The sequence below is a fragment of the Petromyzon marinus genome, unplaced genomic scaffold (assembly GCF_048934315.1).
Source record: "Petromyzon marinus isolate PM22_M1 ecotype Great Lakes invasive population unplaced genomic scaffold, UKy_Petmar_22M1.pri1.0 PM_G_Scaffold_35, whole genome shotgun sequence".
Lineage (NCBI taxonomy): Eukaryota > Metazoa > Chordata > Hyperoartia > Petromyzontiformes > Petromyzontidae > Petromyzon > Petromyzon marinus.
This window is the reverse complement of record NW_027422928.1, coordinates 2,314,543-2,335,716: the sequence shown is the minus strand read 5'-3', so window position 1 is coordinate 2,335,716 and position 21,174 is coordinate 2,314,543. Positions and strand designations below refer to the sequence as shown.

The 21,174-nt window shown below is 46.5% G+C and overlaps 1 protein-coding gene across 1 annotated transcript; it reads left to right on the top strand.

The window, feature by feature from the left end:
* Positions 1 to 1,292: 1,292 nt before the first annotated feature.
* LOC142915803 (baculoviral IAP repeat-containing protein 7-like) lies at positions 1,293 to 14,337 on the top strand. Its single transcript, XM_076061476.1, has 5 exons — positions 1,293 to 1,414; positions 6,716 to 7,269; positions 8,731 to 8,884; positions 10,472 to 10,571; positions 14,115 to 14,337. Exons 2-5 carry the CDS (start codon positions 6,940 to 6,942, stop codon positions 14,128 to 14,130), a joined length of 600 nt encoding a protein of 199 aa, XP_075917591.1. The 5' UTR covers positions 1,293 to 1,414; positions 6,716 to 6,939; the 3' UTR covers positions 14,131 to 14,337.
* Positions 14,338 to 21,174: the final 6,837 nt, after the last annotated feature.

Below are 21,174 nucleotides of genomic sequence, written 5' to 3'. Positions count from 1 at the left end.
GAGACAATTTCAACCGAGAAGATGGATTCTATCTTAGCAATCATTGGAAAGATTTAATAAACCATTTCAGTTCTTAATTGATTGTTCACGCTTACAGTGGCTTTCAGACAGCATACATTATAAAAAATTTCGTCTCCCCCCTCCTCTTTTCAGAATATAGATGGACTAGTCCTGGGTAAACTGCCAAATCGCTGCGCGTGACGCTAACGTTTTTATAAATAAATAAATGCGCCGTTTAAAAATAAATGTATGCGAACCAACACACCTGAAGATGACCGTTTGAGTTATGGTCGAAACGTCGTGAGAATTTTTTATTGTTTTATATATATTTTATTATTTTGTTGTTTCTCTTCAACGTGACTTTACCGAAAAAACTAAGAATACTCTTAGACATTGTTAAAAAATAACATGGAGTCGATTCCCGTTGCGGCTTCCGACGTTCAGATGGAGTCGATTCCCGTTGCGGCTTCCGACGTTCAGATGGAGTCGATTCCCGTTGCGGCTCCCGACGTTTTAGATGGAGTCCATTCCCGTTGTTAGTAACATGGGAATCGATCGTTGGTGAATGGAGCTCGTGGAATCGATTTTCAATGGAGTGGGGGATAAAGCGGGAATCGAGATGGTGGTAGTGATTATAGCTGATGGAATCGATTACCATTGGGATAATATTGGTGTAGTTATATTATTGTTACTGCTCCTCTGTTTAAATATAATTTACGTGCAAACTTTTCCGACTACACACTTATTAAAACAATGCTCTCGATAACTTTTACCCCGGGGTATAAATATTGTTTTGTGATTTAAAAAAAACCCGGAAAAAGCGGGAAACATTGAACGTCCTGCTCACTGATTGGTCCCAGCGGCACCCGGCCACCTCCCACCATCGCCTTCTCCTATTGGACGCTGCCTTCAGCAGCGTTGCGCTCCTATTGGCTCAGCAAACGCGGACCACGAATCGCGTTTAGTCATCATAGCTCGACACGATTCAGGACGAGGATGAATCGAAACAACGGAATCGCGTTCGAGTCAAAAACATTTCATTTGAATATGGTACGTCAACAATGCAACTTTTATTTTTTACATTTATTTACACCGGCGCGAATGCCAACGTGAGTTTTATTGTCGATGTTGAGTTTTGTAATTTCGTAATGTAAAATTTTTTTGCCTCAAAGTCGCTTCTGCCTCGGAGCCAATCGGATTTGGCGTCTCCCTTCCCACGTGACGCGAAGTTTTTTTGTTTTCCCGCCAATTTGTTTTGGCTCCTCCCCGTCACCCACCGCCATTTTTTTTAATCCGTGAGGGGGGTGCAGACGCCTGCAAATTTATTTTTGTTGCTCAATTAACGACGAGGAGGAGGACGACGACGAGGACCCGCTAGGAGTGTGAGGTCGCGACTTTTGAGAGAAAGCCTGAGGTAAAGAATGCCCTCTACCGTCCACTCCGTGATTTGCAGACGATTTGCAGATGCAGCAGTGTTGAGTTTGTGGACGCTAAAGGGGGCTGCAACTAACCCATCTATCGTGCAGTAAATCGATGTGAAAAAAAAACAAAGTATAAATTACATCAATATAATAAATGTACTCAGTATATTCTTCTTTAAGCTGAGCTATTAACACAGAGCAACTGGGTATACACTACGCTATATAATGAATGCCATATAGTAAACCAATAAAAAACTAAAATATAAACTACCTCAATGTTTTATGAGACCTCCTTTACCAGTAACAAGATATAGTAATAGGTTGTACTCTTTTAACTGGCACAAAAACTGACACCTTTATTCAAGGCATCATGTGTTGTGGTTATTACAAACATGATGCCTTGAATTTTGATTTAAAGCTTTCGTGACTGCAGTAATTCATATTCTTAGTTTTTTCGGTATTGCCGAAAAAACTAAGAATATGATGCCTTGAATAAAGGTGTCAGTTTTTGTGCCAGTTAAAAGGGTAAAACCTATTACTATACCTCAATGTTATCAATAAACTCTATATACTCTCCAACCAGCTGAGCCACCAACAATAAGTCGTTATATATCACAATGCCATATGGCGAAACAATGGGTGGATTCTTATACTAGATTTGAATCTTTCATGACTGCAAGGATCCATGCTCTTTGGTTCTATTCGGTAAAGTCACGTAGGTAACAAAAATAAAATAACAAAAATCTCACAACGTTTCGGCCACAACGCAAGCGGCCTTCATCATGACGGCACGGTCCCTTCACCTGATGAAGGCCGCTTGTGCTGTGGCCGAAACGTCGTGATTTTTTGTTATTTTATATTTTAATTAACCTACGTGGTGACTTTACCGAATAGAACCACAGAGTGTGTGGGATCCTTCCCCTCACCTCCAGCACCACGGACAGCGACGGGCCCCGTTCACACGGACGAGTCCATCCACGCTCCTCGGGACGGAGGAGGGGGGGAGAGAAACAGCCACGAGGCGCTGTTATACTCCACGTTACAAACCACAACGTTAACCGTGCTGTGAGAGGTGTTAAGAGGCGGTGCCAGCAAAAGAGCTGCGGTCTGAGGTCACCGTAAAAATACAATTAGTTAAGAACCGACGTGACTTTACCTAAAGAACCAAGAAGATTAATCCCTGCAGTCACGACAGCTTTAAATCGAAATCTATCGTGTAGTGTTGAGTCTATGGTGTAGTGTTGAGTCTATGGTGCAGTTGAGTCTATGGTGCAGTGTTGAGTCTATGGTGCAGTGTTGAGTCTATGGTGTAGTGTTGAGTCTATGGTGCAGTGTTGAGTCTATGGTGCAGTGTTGAGTCTATGGTGCAGTGTTGAGTCTATGGTGTAGTGTTGAGTCTATGGTGCAGTGTTGAGTCTATGGTGTAGTGTTGAGTCTATGGTGTAGTGTTGAGTCTATGGTGCAGTGTTGAGTCTATGGTGCAGTGTTGAGTCTATGGCGCAGTGTTGAGTCTATGGTGCAGTGTTGAGTTTATGCTGTAGTGTTGAGTCTATGGTGCAGTGTTGAGTCTATGGTGCAGTGTTGAGTCTATGGTGCAGTGTTGAGTCTATGGTGCAGTGTTGAGTCTATGGTGCAGTGTTGAGTCTATGGTGCAGTGTTGAGTCTATGGTGCAGTGTTGAGTCTATGGTGCAGTGTTGAGTCTATGGTGTAGTGTTGAGTCTATGGTGCAGTGTTGAGTCTATGGTGCAGTGTTGAGTCTATGGTGCAGTGTTGAGTCTATGGGCAGTGTTGAGTCTATGGTGTAGTGTTGAGTCTATGGGCAGTGTTGAGTCTATGGTGCAGTGTTGAGTCTATGGTGCAGTGCTGAGTCTATGGTGCAGTGTTGAGTCTATGGTGTAGTGTTGAGTCTATGGTGCAGTGTTGAGTCTATGGTGCAGTGTTGAGTCTATGGTGCAGTGTTGAGTCTATGGTGTAGTGTTGAGTCTATGGTGCAGTGTTGAGTCTATGGTGCAGTGTTGAGTCTATGGTGGAGTGTTGAGTCTATGGTGTAGTGTTGAGTCTATGGTGCAGTGTTGAGTCTATGGTGTAGTGTTGAGTCTATGGTATAGTGTTGAGTCTATGGTGCAGTGTTGAGTCTATGGTGCAGTGTTGAGTCTATGGTGCAGTGTTGAGTCTATGTTGTAGTGTTGAGTCTATGGTGCAGTGTTGAGTCTATGGTGCAGTGTTGAGTCTATGGTGCAGTGTTGAGTCTATGGTGCAGTGTTGAGTCTATGGTGCAGTGTTGAGTCTATGGTGCAGTGTTGAGTCTATGGTGCAGTGTTGAGTCTATGGTGTAGTGTTGAGTCTATGGTGCAGTGTTGAGTCTATGGTGCAGTGTTGAGTCTATGGTGCAGTGTTGAGTCTATGGGCAGCGTTGAGTCTATGGTGTAGTGTTGAGTCTATGGGCAGTGTTGAGTCTATGGTGCAGTGTTGAGTCTATGGTGCAGTGCTGAGTCTATGGTGCAGTGTTGAGTCTATGGTGTAGTGTTGAGTCTATGGTGCAGTGTTGAGTCTATGGTGCAGTGTTGAGTCTATAGTGTAGTGTTGAGTCTATGGTGCAGTGTTGAGTCTATGGTGCAGTGCTGAGTCTATGGTGCAGTGTTGAGTCTATGGTGCAGTGTTGAGTCTATGGTGCAGTGTTGAGTCTATGGGCAGTGTTGAGTCGATGGTGTAGTGTTGAGTCTATGGTGCAGTGTTGAGTATATGGTGCAGTGTTGAGTCTATGATGCAGTGTTGAGTCTATGATGCGGTGATGAGTCTATGGGTAGTGTTGAGTCTATGGTGCAGTGCTGAGTCTATGGGTAGTGTTGAGTCTATGGTGCAGTGTTGAGTCTATGGTGCAGTGCTGAGTCTATGGTGCAGTGTTGAGTCTATGGTGCAGTGCTGAGTCTATGGTGCAGTGTTGAGTCTATGGTGCAGTGTTGAGTCTATGGGCAGTGTTGAGTCTATGGTGCAGTGTTGAGTATATGGTGCAGTGTTGAGTCTATGATGCAGTGTTGAGTCTATGATGCGGTGATGAGTCTATGGGTAGTCTTGAGTCTATGGTGCAGTGCTGAGTCTATGGGTAGTGTTGAGTCTATGGTGCAGTGTTGAGTCTATGGTACAGTGTTGAGTCTATGGGCAGTGTTGAGTCGATGGTGTAGTGTTGAGTCTATGGGCAGTGTTGAGTCTATGGTGCAGTGTTGAGTCTATGGTGCAGTGCTGAGTCTATGGTGCAGTGTTGAGTCTATGGTGTAGTGTTGAGTCTATGGTGCAGTGTTGAGTCTATGGTGCAGTGTTGAGTCTATAGTGTAGTGTTGAGTCTATGGTGCAGTGTTGAGTCTATGGTGCAGTGCTGAGTCTATGGTGCAGTGTTGAGTCTATGGTGCAGTGTTGAGTCTATGGTGCAGTGTTGAGTCTATGGGCAGTGTTGAGTCGATGGTGTAGTGTTGAGTCTATGGTGCAGTGTTGAGTATATGGTGCAGTGTTGAGTCTATGATGCAGTGTTGAGTCTATGATGCGGTGATGAGTCTATGGGTAGTGTTGAGTCTATGGTGCAGTGCTGAGTCTATTGGTAGTGTTGAGTCTATGGTGCAGTGTTGAGTCTATGGTGCAGTGCTGAGTCTATGGTGCAGTGTTGAGTCTATGGTGCAGTGCTGAGTCTATGGTGCAGTGTTGAGTCTATGGTGCAGTGTTGAGTCTATGGGCAGTGTTGAGTCTATGGTGCAGTGTTGAGTATATGGTGCAGTGTTGAGTCTATGATGCAGTGTTGAGTCTATGATGCGGTGATGAGTCTATGGGTAGTCTTGAGTCTATGGTGCAGTGCTGAGTCTATGGGTAGTGTTGAGTCTATGGTGCAGTGTTGAGTCTATGGTACAGTGTTGAGTCTATGGGCAGTGTTGAGTCGATGGTGTAGTGTTGAGTCTATTGTGCAGTGTTGAGTATATGGTGCAGTGTTGAGTCTATGATGCAGTGTTGAGTCTATGATGCGGTGATGAGTCTATGGGTAGTGTTGAGTCTATGGTGCAGTGTTGAGTCTATGGTGCAGTGTTGAGTCTATGGGCAGTGTTTAGTCTATGGTGCAGTGTTGAGTATATGGTGCAGTGTTGAGTCTATGATGCAGTGTTGAGTCTATGATGCGGTGATGAGTCTATGGGTAGTCTTGAGTCTATGGTGCAGTGCTAAGTCTATGGGTAGTGTTGAGTCTATGGTGCAGTGTTGAGTCTATGGTACAGTGTTGAGTCTATGGGCAGTGTTGAGTCTATGGTGCAGTGCTGAGTCTATGGGTAGTGTTGAGTCTATGGTGCAGTGCTGAGTCTATGGTGTAGTGTTGAGTCTATGGGTAGTGTTGAGTCTATGGCGCAGTGCTGAGTCTATGGGTAGTGTTGGTTTTTCTCACACCAGATAACCCTCGAAATTCCGTTTGGTACAGGACCATCCAGACTGTGTGTGCCCCCTTTTATTGCAGTGCAGACGTTTGTCAGAAGTGACAGACTGAACTGTTTAATTTTTAACACGTAGACTTTGGCGACCAATATCATCCATAATAGAGGTTGTTCTGTTTACGTGACAACCCTTACCAGTTGGCCGTGTCGGGTGGTGGCGGGTTTAACATTTATATATTTTGATTTAAAGCTTTCGTGACTGCAAGGATTCATCTTCTTTGGTTCTTTCGGTAAAGTCACGTAGAATGAGAATAAAATAATAAAATAACACAATAAAATTCTCGCGACGTTTCGGCCACAACGCAAGCGCCCATCTTCACGTGAAAGGAACAGACCTGTCGAGACGACAGAGCTTCAGTGAACGATGTTAAGATTCGTAGCGACTTTTAAGCTGGTTGGGAGAAGTGAGGCACCTTGACAACATAGCCATTTCTGTGACCAGTCACAAAGCTAGTCCCTCAGCTATTTGATATGTAAACCCCTTTGTCAAGGTGCGTCACTTCTCCCAACCAGCTTAAAAGTCGCTACGAATCTTAACATTGTTCATTGAAGCTCTGTCATCCCGACAGGTCTGTACCTTTCACCTGAAGACGGCCACTTGCGTTGTGGCCGAAACGTCGTGAGAATTTTTTTGTGTTATTTTCTTATTTTATTCTCATTCTACGTGACTTTACCGAAAGAACCAAAGAAGATTAATATATGTACGCGATCTAACCCCCAAAAAGCCTCTGTTATGGATGAATTGTTTAAACCAAACATTTCAAGTCACTAAAAGATGTCCGTTTTTAATGACGCTTGCCGCCCCAACATTTTTTTGTTCCCGCATTCAGGAGCCGTCGAAGGTGACAACAGGGGTCGTGCCATTTCCCATCGCCGGTTTTTAAACTACCCGTCGAGTCACGAGCTACGAGCCCCGGGATCTCTTCGACGCCTTGAAAGGAGAAGGCCCCGACATTTCTCGAGCGATCTTTAACAAGAGACCCCCGGGCGGACTCGTCCCTCGCAAAAGCATTCTTTTCACCCCAAATCCCCCCGTATTTTTCCCGCCGGGTCGATGCCGCACGTCGTAGACACTCGGGCCTCCCGCAGAGCGGCGTCGGCGGCGGCGAGACGCTCCGCCCCCCCGACGCCCCGCTTCGACCGGATCCCGCGACCGTCGGCCTCGAAGATGCAGAGCGAATCGGCCAGGCTGCTGTCCTTCTCCGAGGGGTGGTCCCGGTCGTCCCCCGTGCGGCCCGCGGACTTGGCGCGGGCCGGACTCTACCGCATGGGCTTCAGCGACCTGGTGGCCTGCTTCCGCTGCGGCGGGACGATGCATCACTGGGAGGAGGGGGACGACCCCGCTCGGGAGCACGCCAGGCACTTCCCCGCCTGCGCTCGCGCGGTGGGTGACGCCAGCGACGGCGCTGGTGACGTCCTGATGCTCGTTTTGGGGGGGCAAGGCCGGGTCCTTCCTAAAACTAGTGCGGGGTGCCGCTGAGAATTTGCAACGATTGGCACGAAGAGATGTGCCTTCGGGCTCTGGGTACCGATTGGAGATGATTCTAGGCGTGTTTAGACAACGATGGCGAACGAGCGGAGGCCCTTTGACTCGTTGAATCTATTGACGCGCATTCGCGGTCAGATTCGTGTTAGATTAAAAAACGATAGTCCAAAAATAAGTGTGAACATTTCTTTTTAAGCACCCTGTGCTGACACAGTTATTCTTGACCTGGCGAAGGCCCTACTCAGCGCTGCAATGACGTAGCTATTTGTCTCAGATGCCGACCCTCTCCGTCACGCAAAGCAGCGACGTTGCTCAACAAAGCGGGCTCAGCATCGTCGCGTGGACATTTATATTTGCCGAATACCCTCGCACGTGGCCTGTATTCTAAATGCGGAGGGGAGAAACCGGAGGTCCCGGGTAAAAATCCACGCGACCATGGGGGAACAGAGAGAGAGAGAGAAACACGGAAACTCCAAATAGGCAGAAGCAGGTGTCAGGGTCGGGATACCGCTGCGCCCTTGTAGATGAGTCTCAATCCTTCAATGCTTTGTGCCTGTAACCATGTTCAGTGATGAGACTTTCACGCTCCCTGCGCTGAAGAGTCGGCTCGCTCATTTGACAGCAGAGCCACGGCAACAAAATCAATTAAACTCTACCCACCGTTGTAAAGACGTTGCAGCTGCCGTGCCGTAGAGGCGATCACGTGGATTTCGGATTAACCGGGGCAACGTATTCGTTCGGTTTAAGCGCCGCGTGACTTGTAATAAAATTTTTGCAAGAATTGCCAATGTTGTATAAACTGTTTTTAGATTATTTGGACTTCAGGGGAATATCCACGAGTTCTTAATCTCCATCAAAATCTCAGGTGTGCGGTTCATACAATCGAACAAACCGCGCGCGGATCATCCAGAGTGTACTGTAATTCAAATCTAGATTCTACTGTGATATTATCTTCTCTATAAATTCCTCCACCTTTTGTATATGCCGGGTCTTGAAAATTTTAATAAAAATAATCAAAATGAAATTAAATTTGGAAAAATGCGTAATTATCTGAAATAACGTTAATTGATGTAATTATGCGCATAAGTTGTGCTAGTTATGGAGATGTAATCGTATTAAGTCATGTAAATGACTTAACCTTTTTAGGCCAGTCTAAAAAGGTTTTGTTTCGAAGATGTCGTTTAATAAAAACGATTCTAATGCCCTCACGGCTTCCTGGGGAGCCGTTCCAAAGGGCGGGGACAATTCGATGAGCTCACTGCGTCACCGTCGTCACCGTCGACGCTGCCGTCGCAGTCGTCATCGTCGTCACCGTTGTCGTCGTTGCGTTTGTCCCTGGGTGGCGCCTTTTCCCCGCAGGCCCCGTTGCCGCCGGCCACTCAGGATGGCGCCGACTCCGCTCTGTGTCCAGAGATGCGTTCGTTCGGGGCGCGAATCAGATCTTTCGCGAGCTGGCCGTACAAAGCCAATGTGTCCCCGCATGAGCTGGCCTACGCAGGCTTCTACTATTCCGGTACAGTTTGTGCTGCTGCTGCTGCGTAGAAGTGGGTGGAGGCCTTCTCCGGCGCTGTAGTCGTCCCCGTTTTGTGGGGGGAGGGGCGGCTCTTTGGGGGCAAGCGCCACAGTGGCTCGGAGATGTTGGCTACCTCGCCTGGAAGGCAGGAGGTGGTGGGTTCCATCCTGACGCCTGGTGTGTATTTGGAATTTTCGTGCCTCCCTCCCCGTGGTCGCGTGGATTTTTTCTACCGGTCCTCCGGTTTTGTGCTTACACATTTAGAAACACGCGTTTAGAGTATTTGGCTGCGTTTAAATTCTCACGCGATAAGCCACTTCGTTGAGCTATCGTTTGTGATAGCCAGGTGGTCGCCTCTGAAAAAGAGCTGAATAGCAACTCAATGGTCCTAACACCTGGTATCATAAAACAGTTTCAATGTTGGTTAATAGTTTTGGTCAAACACCTGAGGGAGGTCAGAATCAGAATATTTATCTATACTGGAGGAATCCATTGAGCTGTGAAGATCTTTTTCGCATGATGTCCAGTCGGGGCACAGGGGGTAAGAACATCACGGCAACGAACAGTTTACAAAAACACGATAGGAGTGCGAAGTCCTGTCGGTTCCAAACGTGTTGTAGAGTGTGTACACGAAACACGGGGAATGCCTTTACAAGTTGTATAATCTCCTGCAGATGTAGATGACGCTGGTTCTTCACGTTCTGTAGATGTAGATGCCACTGGTTCTTCACGTTCTGTAGATGTAGAAGCCACTGGTTCTTCACGTTCTGTAGATGTAGATGCCACTGGTTCTTCATGTTCTGTAGATGTAGATGCCACTGGTTCTTCACGTTCTGTAGATGTAGATGCCACTGGTTCTTCGCGTTCTGTAGATGTAGATGACGCTGGTTCTTCACGTTCTGTAGATGTAGATGCCACTGGTTCTTCGCGTTCTGTAGATGTAGATGACGCTGGTTCTTCACGTTCTGTAGATGTAGATGCCACTGGTTCTTCACGTTCTGTAGATGTAGATGACGCTGGTTCTTCACGTTCTGTAGATGTAGATGTCACTGGTTGTTCACGTTCTGTACATATAGATGACGCTGGTTCTTCACGTTCTGTAGATGTAGATGCCACTGGTTTTTCGTATTCTGTAGATGTAGATGCCACTAGTTCTTCACGTTCTGTAGATGTAGATGCCACTGGTTCTTCACGTTCTGTAGATGTAGATGCCACTGGTTCGTCACGTTCTGTAGATGTAGATGACGCTGCTTCTTCACGTTCTGTAGATGTAGATGCCACTGGGTTTTCACATTCTGTAGATGTAGATGACGCTGGTTCTTCACGTTCTGTAGATGTAGATGCCACTGGTTTTTCGTATTCTGTAGATGTAGATGCAACTGGTTCTTCACGTTCTGTAGATGTAGATGACGCTGGTTCTTCACGTTCTGCAGATGTTGATGCCACCACCTCCATCTATTGTGAGGCGGTTGAACTTACAACTCTTGGTCCGAACGGGCAACTGGATGGGTTTGTTTATCTCTGAAAAGTCGACAGTGTCGATAAGTAGGGGAGAGGTCCCTGTAATGTGTTTTCTATTTTGAGTAGGTCACGGAGATCTTGTGAGGTGCTTCAGCTGCGACGGTCGTCTACAAGAGTGGGCGCTGGGAGACAGCGCTTGGCATGAGCACGCAAAGTGGTTTCCCAGGTGAGGCGCTTGGCACCTGCTGCGCCTGTGAAATTTATATATATACAGTGAGGGAAAAAAGTATTTGATCCTCTGCTGATTTTGTACGTTTGCCCACTGACAAAGAAATGATCAGTCTATAATTTTAATGGTAGGTTTATTTGAATAGTGAGAGACAGAATAACAACAACAAAATCCAGAAAAACGCATGTCAAAAATGTTATAAATTGATTTGCATTTTAATGAGGGAAATAAGTATTTGACCCCTCTGCAAAACATGACTTAGTACTTGGTGGAAAAACCCTTGTTGGCAATCACAGAGGTGAGACGTTTCTTGTAGTTGTCTCTCACTGTTCAAATAAACCTACCATTAAAATTATAGACTGATCATTTCTTTGTCAGTGGGCAAACGTACAAAATCAGCAGGGGATCAAATGCTTTTTTCCCTCACTGTAAATATTAAGTAATTATGTGTTCCCCAACACATCCATCGCATTATATAATAATGATGTGTTCCCCAATACAAACAACGCATTATAAGATAATAATAATAAAATAATAATAAACACAATAAAATAATAAATATAATAAATGTGTTTGTTGTATATATAGGTGTTATGAAAATTGATGAAAATAATGAAAATTAAATGAAATTTGTGATTTGCATAATTTATCCGAAATTACGTTAATCAGTGTAATTATGCGCATAAATTATGCTGATTCGAGATATAATCGTATTAATTTATGCGAGTGGGCGTGGTTATGATAATGCAGGTCGTTATGGATTATGTGGTCGAGCCTCGGTGACGTGGTTTGGTTATTAATTGGAACAACGCAATTGATCGTATGCAGTTCTGTAGGTGTTGTGAGCACGAATGAGAGAGAGAGTCGATTCGACTCTGCTATTTAATTCCGTATTATCGATAAGGATACGATTACTCTGGATTGAACATGATGAATTATGTGTGTTATGGATTATGTGTGGTGTTAGTGTGCTTATGATAGGTCCCCAGGATTCAGATCTCATACGCAGAACAATATTACGCAGAATTTCAGGAAGAATCACACACAAACCTTCTGCTTTAATCAATTTTATTTTCTAGCTAACTTTAATTTTTGGATAATATGAAAACTCAATCTCGGGATTTTGGAATTTCAACACAGCGTTAACATGATACCATCACGATTACGTTGTTTCACTTTGATAACGGCACCTATGGTTAATTCCCGACGCGTAACGCAATCAATCGGTTGTTGAGAGAGAGATTAAACATGCATACTATTCTATCAAAACCTTAACCTTATAATGTAAATTCGTATTTAAACATTGCCCACACAGTACCACATCCATTCATAGACATTCAAGTCAATTCTTATCACGTTTTTAACAGTAGGACGATTGGTTATTATGCAACTCAATGACAGCAGTATTTTTCGTTATGAATTGATTTTTAATGCACCACCTTGGAGTGGCAACCCTTCTTGATTATCCCGATATGCGTATCGTGTGTCTTCGTTATCACTGGTTCAATTCTTTGCGTAAAGCAGACGCCGAGGTTAGCATCTCGTGTGTCCAAAATGTGTTTCCTGTGTGTTGCGGCGCGGTGGGGGAGTGAGGGGAAGAGTGTGGGGGAGGGGTTTGGGCATACGAACGGCTGCCAGTTTCTGTCCACTGCTGGCTGGAAGAGTCAGCATGACGCTCGCCGTCGTCGCGCCGATGGGTGTTGAGTGCGGGGCCGCTTCCTTCTCGGCCCTGGTGACGCGAAGTTGCGCGTTGTAGCACGCTGGTGGCACGCTGTTGGCACGCGCTGGTGCTGATGCTGGTGGCACGCTGGTGGCACGCTGCTGGCACGCGCTGGTGCTGGTGCTGATGGCACGCTGGTGGTGCACGCTCCCTCTCCTTGAAGATGCGCGAACGCGCCCGTGCTGGTTCGCTGATAGCAGTTTTTCTCCACTGCTGGCTAAGCTGCTGCACGCTCTTGCTTGGCGTTGCTGGCCGCGCTCTTTCTCCTTGAAGATGCGCGAACGCGCCCGTGCTGATTCGCTGACAGCAGTTTCCTCCACTGCTGGATGAGCTGCGCCGGTGCGCGCTCTTTCCGCTGCTGTAGTATCTGACGCTGCGCTCGCGGGCGACAGGTCAAGTTTTTCTTCTGCTGAGTGAGCCGAGTCGCACGCGCTCTCTTGTTGAGGTTGTTGGCGGCTCTCTGACAGCAGGTTTCCTCCACTGCTGTATTACTCAAGTCGCACGCGCTTGGTCACTGGTTTGCTGAAGTTGTTGGCGGCTGCTCGTGCTTTTCCGCTGCTGGTTAAGCCACGTTGCACGTGCTTTCTTTGTGGAGATGCTCGAGCGCTCTCAGCGCTGATTCGCTGATACTTTGTTGGCGGCTGGCCAAGCTTTTTCTTCAGTTGAGTGAGTTGAGTCGCACGTGCTCTCTCTGTTGAAGTGCGCGAACGCGCCCGTGCTGGTTCGCTGATAGCAGTTTCTCTCCACTGCTGTATGACTCACTTTTGTTGATACATCGCGACTCAGCGATCCTCGCTACTCAGCTAGGCTCGGAGCCAGCCGCTCCATGCGACTGCTCGTCCTGTGGACGTCTTGACTCGCTGATCTGTCTCGACTCTTGACTTAACTTCACTGACTTTTGAAAATGCGGCTGACCGTTATATTCAAAGACAATTCTCTCTGCGCAGTGGAAAAGGGGGGGGCGGGGTCTGTGTGTGTGAGTTCGTGTGTGTACAGATGGCTCCTGCGATAACGATCTGTTTGCCCTGGCGTGAAATTCCTCTCTCGCGCTCTTCGGGAGAGACAAAGGTGGTCGGGAGTACCTATCTCTTTATACTTTCGACTTATTTTTCTCAAATACCATTTGGTCCCATGTTCGCCAAGACTCGTGTTTGTAACTACGTCCTCCCGACACCTCTCGGTTTACCTAGGTTCGAATTGTTATGATGGAATTATTAAAAAGAAAAATAATTTTCATCCTGAGTTTAAGAGGTCCGTTTCTTGATTGTTGGAATCCATATCCCTTGGTTCTGTAAGGTTCTATAATGGAATGTCGTGTAAGGTGAACACGTTATTATTAATGTTATATTGCAATTTCTTTAAAACTTTGTTTGCCTGGTTGCCGTGTGTGGGGTGGGGTGTGTCTCCTCATCAAACCCGGCTGGCTTTTCCAGATGGCCCCTTGTGATAAGGTGTAATTCCTGCTTCCCCGCGAGCGAGAGAGGCAAAGGTGGTCGGGGTTGCTTGGGATATTGTTTAAACTCTTTCGCAAGTTTGCCCGTTGTCTCATTCCTTCTCGAAAACCTTTGATGTGACTGTATTTTGTCTCCAAGCTTTGTTTTAACAGTAAGTATTAAAGGTGAAAATCATTTGATAGCGAATTAATCATTGGATAATAATTCACTGATGTGTCTGGTGGCCTGTTCTTAATTGGAGTGAGCGTTAGGACCGCTAATTTCATCTTATTCTTGTTGTTGCCTTTTAATTTTTTTGTTGTTTTACTGGCAAATAAGGAAAAAAAATATGTATACGATTTACCCTGTTGGCGTCTCCGTGTCTAGTCTCTTGGTGTTCTGACCTCGGAGGGACCTTTCCCAAGTGGCCCATCAAACTCTTGTTCATCTGGAGATTTTCGCCGATAGCTGTTACATCCTCGCCTTGAGAGTTTTATTATTTCTTTATTTATTTATGGCCTGTTTATGATCTCCATCTGTGTTTGCGGGTTTTTGGGCTTGTGTGTTTTTATGCATTATTTCCTTTATTATTAAAATATATATCGGCAGATATTATTGTTAATATCAATTTTGGAAAAGGCTCATATACAACAAGAGAGAGAGACACGGAGAGAGAGACACACGGGGAGAGAGACACACGGAGAGAGACACAGGGAGAGAGGGACACGGGGAGAGAGGGACACGGGGAGAGAGAGACACGGAGAGAGAGACACACACGGGGAGAGAGACACGGGGAGAGAGAGACACGGGGAGTGAGAGACACGGGGAGAGAGACACATGGGGAGAGAGACACATGGGGAGAGAGACACACGGGGAGAGAGACACACGGGGAGAGAGACACATGGGGAGAGAGACACACGGGGAGTGAGAGACACATGGGGAGAGAGACACACGGGGAGTGAGAGACACATGGGGAGAGAGAGACACGGGGAGAGAGACACACGGGGAGAGAGACACACGGGGATAGAGAGACACACACAGAGACTTACACACTCACATGGAGCCATGAACACACATTGACTAACACACACACATCGACTAACACACACAAAGCAACTGACACACACATATGGACTGACACGCACACTTGGACTTACACACATGGACGTACACACACAGACATCTGGCGTTGCCCGGGCAAAAAAGACAGACACACATCGATTTACACACACACACACGGACCTAAATGCACAGACATGGACTCAAAGACACACACATCGACTCACACAGCAATCCCCGATGATGCCACAGCTAGACCAATTTTCTCTCTCTGGCGAACCTTAGCGAGGAGCAGTTTGAAAACAAAAGTCTTCCCAGTACTGGCAGGTGCATCAAGGAAACAGAAAAGACTCGATTTGTAGTCTCAATGTCTCCCAAGATTTTCGTTTAGGCTTCTATTTGTGCATCCATAAGCTTTGGTTAATTTTCCTAAGTAAATTTAAGAAGCTGTAAAGCATAATAGCATATTTAACGTAGGATCTCTTAAGCAAGGGGCATGCAGGTTGTCCCTGTGGGGGCGTTGGTAGTCCCGTAGACGTGAGGTCTTTTCCACCAATGGAGTGCAGTTTTGTCCTGAAGGAGGATGCGGGCCCAGTCTGAAGGTGACATCAGAAAAGTTGACGTCGAGGTTCATCTTCTTTGGTTCTTTCGGTAAAGTCACCGCCGTGTAGAGTGAGAATAAAATAATAAAATAACACGATAAAATTATCACGACGTTTCGGCCACAACGCAAGCGGCCGTCTTCAGGTGAAATGTACAGAAACTGTCGGGACGACGTGAGAATTTTATCGCGTTATTTTATTATTTTATTCTCATTCTACGTGGTGGTGACTTTACCGAAAGAACCAAAGAAGATGAATCCTTGCAGTCGCGAAAGCTTCAAGTCGAGGTTTGTCTTTTGCCATCGAGCTCCGTGGAGGATGTCCTCGCTCATTGCCCTCTTTGTATTTTGTGCCAGAGTCCCATGGGTTTAGATCACAGACTGCCGGGGCAAGCGCTGTTAGCGCCTATCGAGGCCGGCAACGGCACACGCGAGGGGGTTGAATGGCCAACGCGACGCCCGGGCTGTTGATGTCTGCACACGGCACCGGTTACTCAGCCAAGGCCGAGTTTGGTCGCTCGATCTAGGGAAGAATTAGAACCGCCTTTAGATAATCGACGGCGATGTTGGCCAGGAGTGGGAACTAACCTTGGGTGGGCGTGTAGCACGGCGCGCTCACCGCCGCTCCACCGCTGCTCCCCCCAAGCACCAAGGCTTCGGGGATCTGTCGGGGCGGCCGCGGGCTCCTCGCTGTCGAGGTGGGGAGAGAAAAAACTCAACCAGAGGAGCCAGCACTGAGCAAGGTGCCTGCGTGCCCGTCTTTGTGTGCGAGCGTGACGTCTGTCTTTGTGTGCGTGACGTGTCTTTGTGTGCGAGCGTGACGTCTGTCTTTTGGGGCGTGACGTCTGTCTTTGTGTGCGAGCGTGACGTCTGTCTTTGTGTGCGTGACGTCTGTCTTTGTGTACGTGACGTCTGTCTTTGTGTGTGTGACGTCTGTCTTTGTGTGCGAGCATGACTTCTGTCTTTGTGTGTGAGCATGACGTCTGTCTTTGTGTACGAGCATGACGTCTGTCTTTGTGTGTGACGTCTGTCTTTGTGTGCGAGCGTGACGTCTGTCTTTGTGTGCGAGCGTGACGTCTGTCTTTGTGTGCGAGCGTGACGTCTGTCTTCTTTGGTTCTTTCGGTAAAGTCACCACCACGCAGAATGAGAATAAAATAATAAATTGATTAAACAAAATAACACAATAAAATTCTCACGAATTTTCGGCCACAACACAAGCGGGCCTTCATCAGGCGAAGGGACGAGACTGTCTGATGAAGGCCGCTTGTGTTGTGGCCGAAACGTCGTGAGAATTGTATTGTTATTTTATTTTATCAATTTGTTATTTTATTCTCATTCTACGTGGTGGTGACTTTACCAAAAGAACCAAAGAAAATGAATCCTTGCAGTCACGAAAGCTTCAAATCGAAATGTGACGTCTGTCTTTGTGCGCGTGGCCGTGGTGGGGGGGGGGGGGGGTGCGGGGGAGCCACGCCGACAGTATGAGGGAACTGGGGGGGGCCGTCCGTTTGGAGCAGCGAGGTCTCCGTTGTGCCGCTGGAGTCTTCGCCACCGTCTCGGCGTCGCCGGCCAGGCGGTCTACCGGCTGCCCTGACCGGGAACCGTAGCGAGCAAGTGTGAACTGTTAAGGCCGTTTTAATAAACAGAGCGCCTCCTGCTCTTAGTGTCTCTCCGAGTCAGTTAGTACACCTGCATCGGGAAAGATAAGGCATCGTTTTCCTTTAGCCAGGCGAGGTTTGCGTGTCACGGTCGTGTATTGCAGCACAGTTATTTTGGATTTTGTGTTTGTTTTTGCTGTTGGCCAAGTGTAGATATTCGGCGGAAATCATGCACACCCAGAATGTGTGTGGCCTATAGATGGTCTAAAAAAAGTAGTCCACTCACACCGCAGGCTGAGTCTCCTGTCATTACCCCCCATGGTCACTAGTCCACTCACACTGCAGGCTGACTCTCCTGTCATTACCCCCCATGGCCACTAGTCCACTCACACTGCAGGCTGATTCTCCTGTCATTACCTCCTGTGGCCACTAGTCCACTCACACTGCAGGCTGATTCTCCTGTCATTACCTCCCATGGTCACTAGTCCACTCACACTGCAGGCTGACTCTCCTGTCATTACCCCCCGTGGCTCTAGTCCACTCACACTGCAGGCTGACTCTCCTGTCATTACCTCCCATGGCCACTAGTCCACTCACACTGCAGGCAGACTCTCCTGTCATTACCTCCCATGGCCACTAGTCCACTCACACTGCAGGCTGACTCTCCTGTCATTAACCCCCGTGGCCACTAGTCCACTCACACTGCAGGCTGACTTTCCTGTACTTCCCATGGTCACTAGTCCACTCACTCACACTGCAGGCTGACTCTCCTGTCATTACCCCCCTGTGGCCACTAGTCCACTCACACTGCAGGCTGACTCTCCTGTCATTACCTCCCGTGGCCACTAGTCCATGCATGGGTGAATGAGTGGGTGTGTGACTGAGTGGGTGAGTGGGTAAATGAGTGGGTGGGTGAGTGAGTGGGTGTGTGACTGAGTGGGTGGGTAAATGAGTGGGAGAGTTGGTGGGTGAGTGGCTAAGTGGGTTGGTCAGTAGGTCCGAGCGTCTGCGTGAGTTACACGCCTGGACATGTGACCAAGTCCAGAGACATGGTCACAATGCCGCTGTCGAGTGTGGCGATTTTGTAACATGCAACCCAAACTGTGGAAGTGCGGAGTGGAACAACAACAACATCAGTTTAACACGTATTTATTCATAATGAGGATTTCTGGGTACGATCGCGTAAGTAAAAATGTGTCGCAAACCTCACACCACCCGACACGGCCAATCGGTAAAAAAATTTGTGACGTTGAAGAGTGAATATTTAAAATTTGAGTGCGACGCATCGCTGGAAATTCCCAATCAACATCATAAACAACGCGATTATATTCTTTGGGTTTTTCGGTAAAGTCGCACAAAACAATAAAATAATAAAGTGAATACAAAAATAATTTAAAATATCACGACGTTTCGATCGCAACACAAGCGTTCGACATCAGGAAAAGGGTGGCAGGGGAGATCGAAACTTCGTGGGTTTTTTGTATTTTATTGTTCTATCTGCGTGACTTTACCCAAAGACCCAAAGAATATGAATTCCTGCGGGCACGAAAGCTTTTAAGTCAACAACATTATAAACACCATCAACAACATCAACACCATCAACATCATCATTATCAACAACACCATCAACAACATCAACACCATCAACATCATTATCAACAACACCATCAACACCATCAACATCATCAACACCATCATCATCAACAACATCATCAACAACATCAACATCATCAACAACATCATCAACATCTCTTCTAGATTTAAAGCTTTCGTGACTGCTAGGATCCATACTCTTTGGTTCTATTGGGTAAAGTCACGTAGGTGAAAATAAAATAACAAAAAATCACGACGTTTCGGCCACAACACAAGCGGCCTTCATCAGGTGAAGGGACGAGACTGTCTGGAGGACAGCACTGGAGTGGAAGAAGCCACGCTTAGATCACGACCTTTAAGCTGTGTGAGAAGAAAAAGACCACGCGCCTTGACAAAGGAATTAGCATATAATTTAGCATTGAAATGGCTCATTGAAATAGCTAAGTTAAAGTATACACATCCGCAGAGGTACCCCTTGACAAAGGAATTAGCGCTGGAGTGGAAGAAGCCACGCTTAGATCACGACCTTTAAGCTGTGTGAGAAGAAAAAGGCCAAGTGCCTTGACAAAGGAATTAGCATATAATTTAGCATTGAAATGGCTCATTGAAATAGCTAAGTTAAAGTATACACATCCGCAGAGGTACCCCTTGACCAAGGAATTAGCATCAAATTTAGCATTGAAATAGCTGAGTAATTAGCTTGTAACTGGTCACAGAAATAGCTATGTTAAAGTTAGAGCATATACATTCACCGAGGCACCTAGTACTCATCAAACAGGATAATTTAGCGAAACACAACCACGCTCAGACATCGGACCTGTGTGCGAGCAAACAAGGTGTTCTGACAAAGAAATTAGCATAAAAATTAGCATTTGATTGGCGGATTTTAGGAAAGAGGTGGTGTACATGCCGGTGGACTTGCAGTTTGGCGTGGGGGGGGGGGAAAGGGGGGATGGGGAGTTTACCTATTGATGGTGTGAAAAGGGGGAATTTATAAGAGCTGCGAAAGTTTGGGGTACCACTACTTGAAAAATATACTGTACCACTGAAATTAGTTTAATGTTTAGTTCGATTTAGAACATCTTTCCAATGGTTGCTTAATTTGAAACCATCCTCTCGGTTGAAAACGAATTCTTCTGCCGTAGCTGATCACTGTTACAACGCTGTGGGGGATCACGATATAATTTTCTCCGATACCAAGGTTCTTTGCAAACCCATGGGCTTTTGAGAGATTTGTTCATGAAGCAATTCAGATCTACAAACACAGACACAATTTAAACCGAGAGGATGGTTTCAAATTAAGCAACCATTGGAAAGATGTTCTAAATCGAACTAAACATTAAACTAATTTCAATGGTACAGTATATTTTTCAAGTAGTGGTACCCCAAACTTTCGCAGCTCTTATAAATTCCCCCTTTTCACACCATCAATAGGTAAACTCCCCCTCCCCCCTTTCCCCCCCCCCGCGCCAAACTGCAAGTCCACCGGCACGTACACCACCTCTTTCCTGAAATCCGCCAATCAAATGCTAATTTGTATGCTAATTTCTTTGTCAGAACACTTTGTTTGCTCGCACACAGGTCCGATGTCTGAGCGTGGTTGTGTTTCGCTAAATTCTCCTGTTTGATGAGTACTAGGTGCCTCGGTGAATGTATATGCTCTAACTTTAACATAGCTGTTTCTGTGACCAGTTACAAGCTAATCACTCAGCTATTTCAATGCTAAATTCTATGCTAATTCCTTGGTCAAGGGGTACCTCTGCGGATGTCTATACTTTAACTTAGCTATTTCAATGAGCCATTTCAATGCTAAATTATATGCTAATTCCTTTGTCAAGGCACTTGGCCTTTTTCTTCTCACACAGCTTAAAGGTCGTGATCTAAGCGTGGCTTCTTCCACTCCTGCGTTAATTCCTTTGTCAAGGGGTACCTCTGCGGATGTGTATACTTTCACTTAGCTATTTCAATGAGCCATTTCAATGCTAAATTATATGCTAATTCCTTTGTCAAGGCAATTTGTGTTTTTCTTCTCACACAGCTTAAAGGTCGTGATCTAAGCGTGGCTTCTTCCACTCCAGCGCTGTCCTCCAGACAGTCTCGTCCCTTCACCTTATGAAGGCCGCTTGTGTTCTGGCCGAAACGTGATTTTTTGTTATTTTATTTTCACCTACGTGACTTTACCCAATAGAACCAAAGAGTATCAACAACATCAACATCATCATCAACAACAACATCATCAACAACATCAACAACAACATCATAAACAACATCATCATCAACAACATCATCAACAACAACATCAACAACATCAACAACAACATCATCATCAACTACCACTACTGCTACAACCACTACTACTCCTACTACTGCTGCTGCTGCTGCCTCAGCTGCCTTAGCTGCCACTGCTGCCGCTGCCACAGCTGCCGCTACTGCCGCTGCTGCAGCTGCTGCTGCTGCCGCAGCTGCCACAGCTGCCACTGCCACTGGCGCTGCCACTGGTGGTGCTGCTGCTGCCACTGCTGCTGGCGCTGCTGCTGCTGCCGCTGCCGCTCCAGGCATCTCTGCGACAGGAAGTGCTCCCTGCCCCAGCCGCCA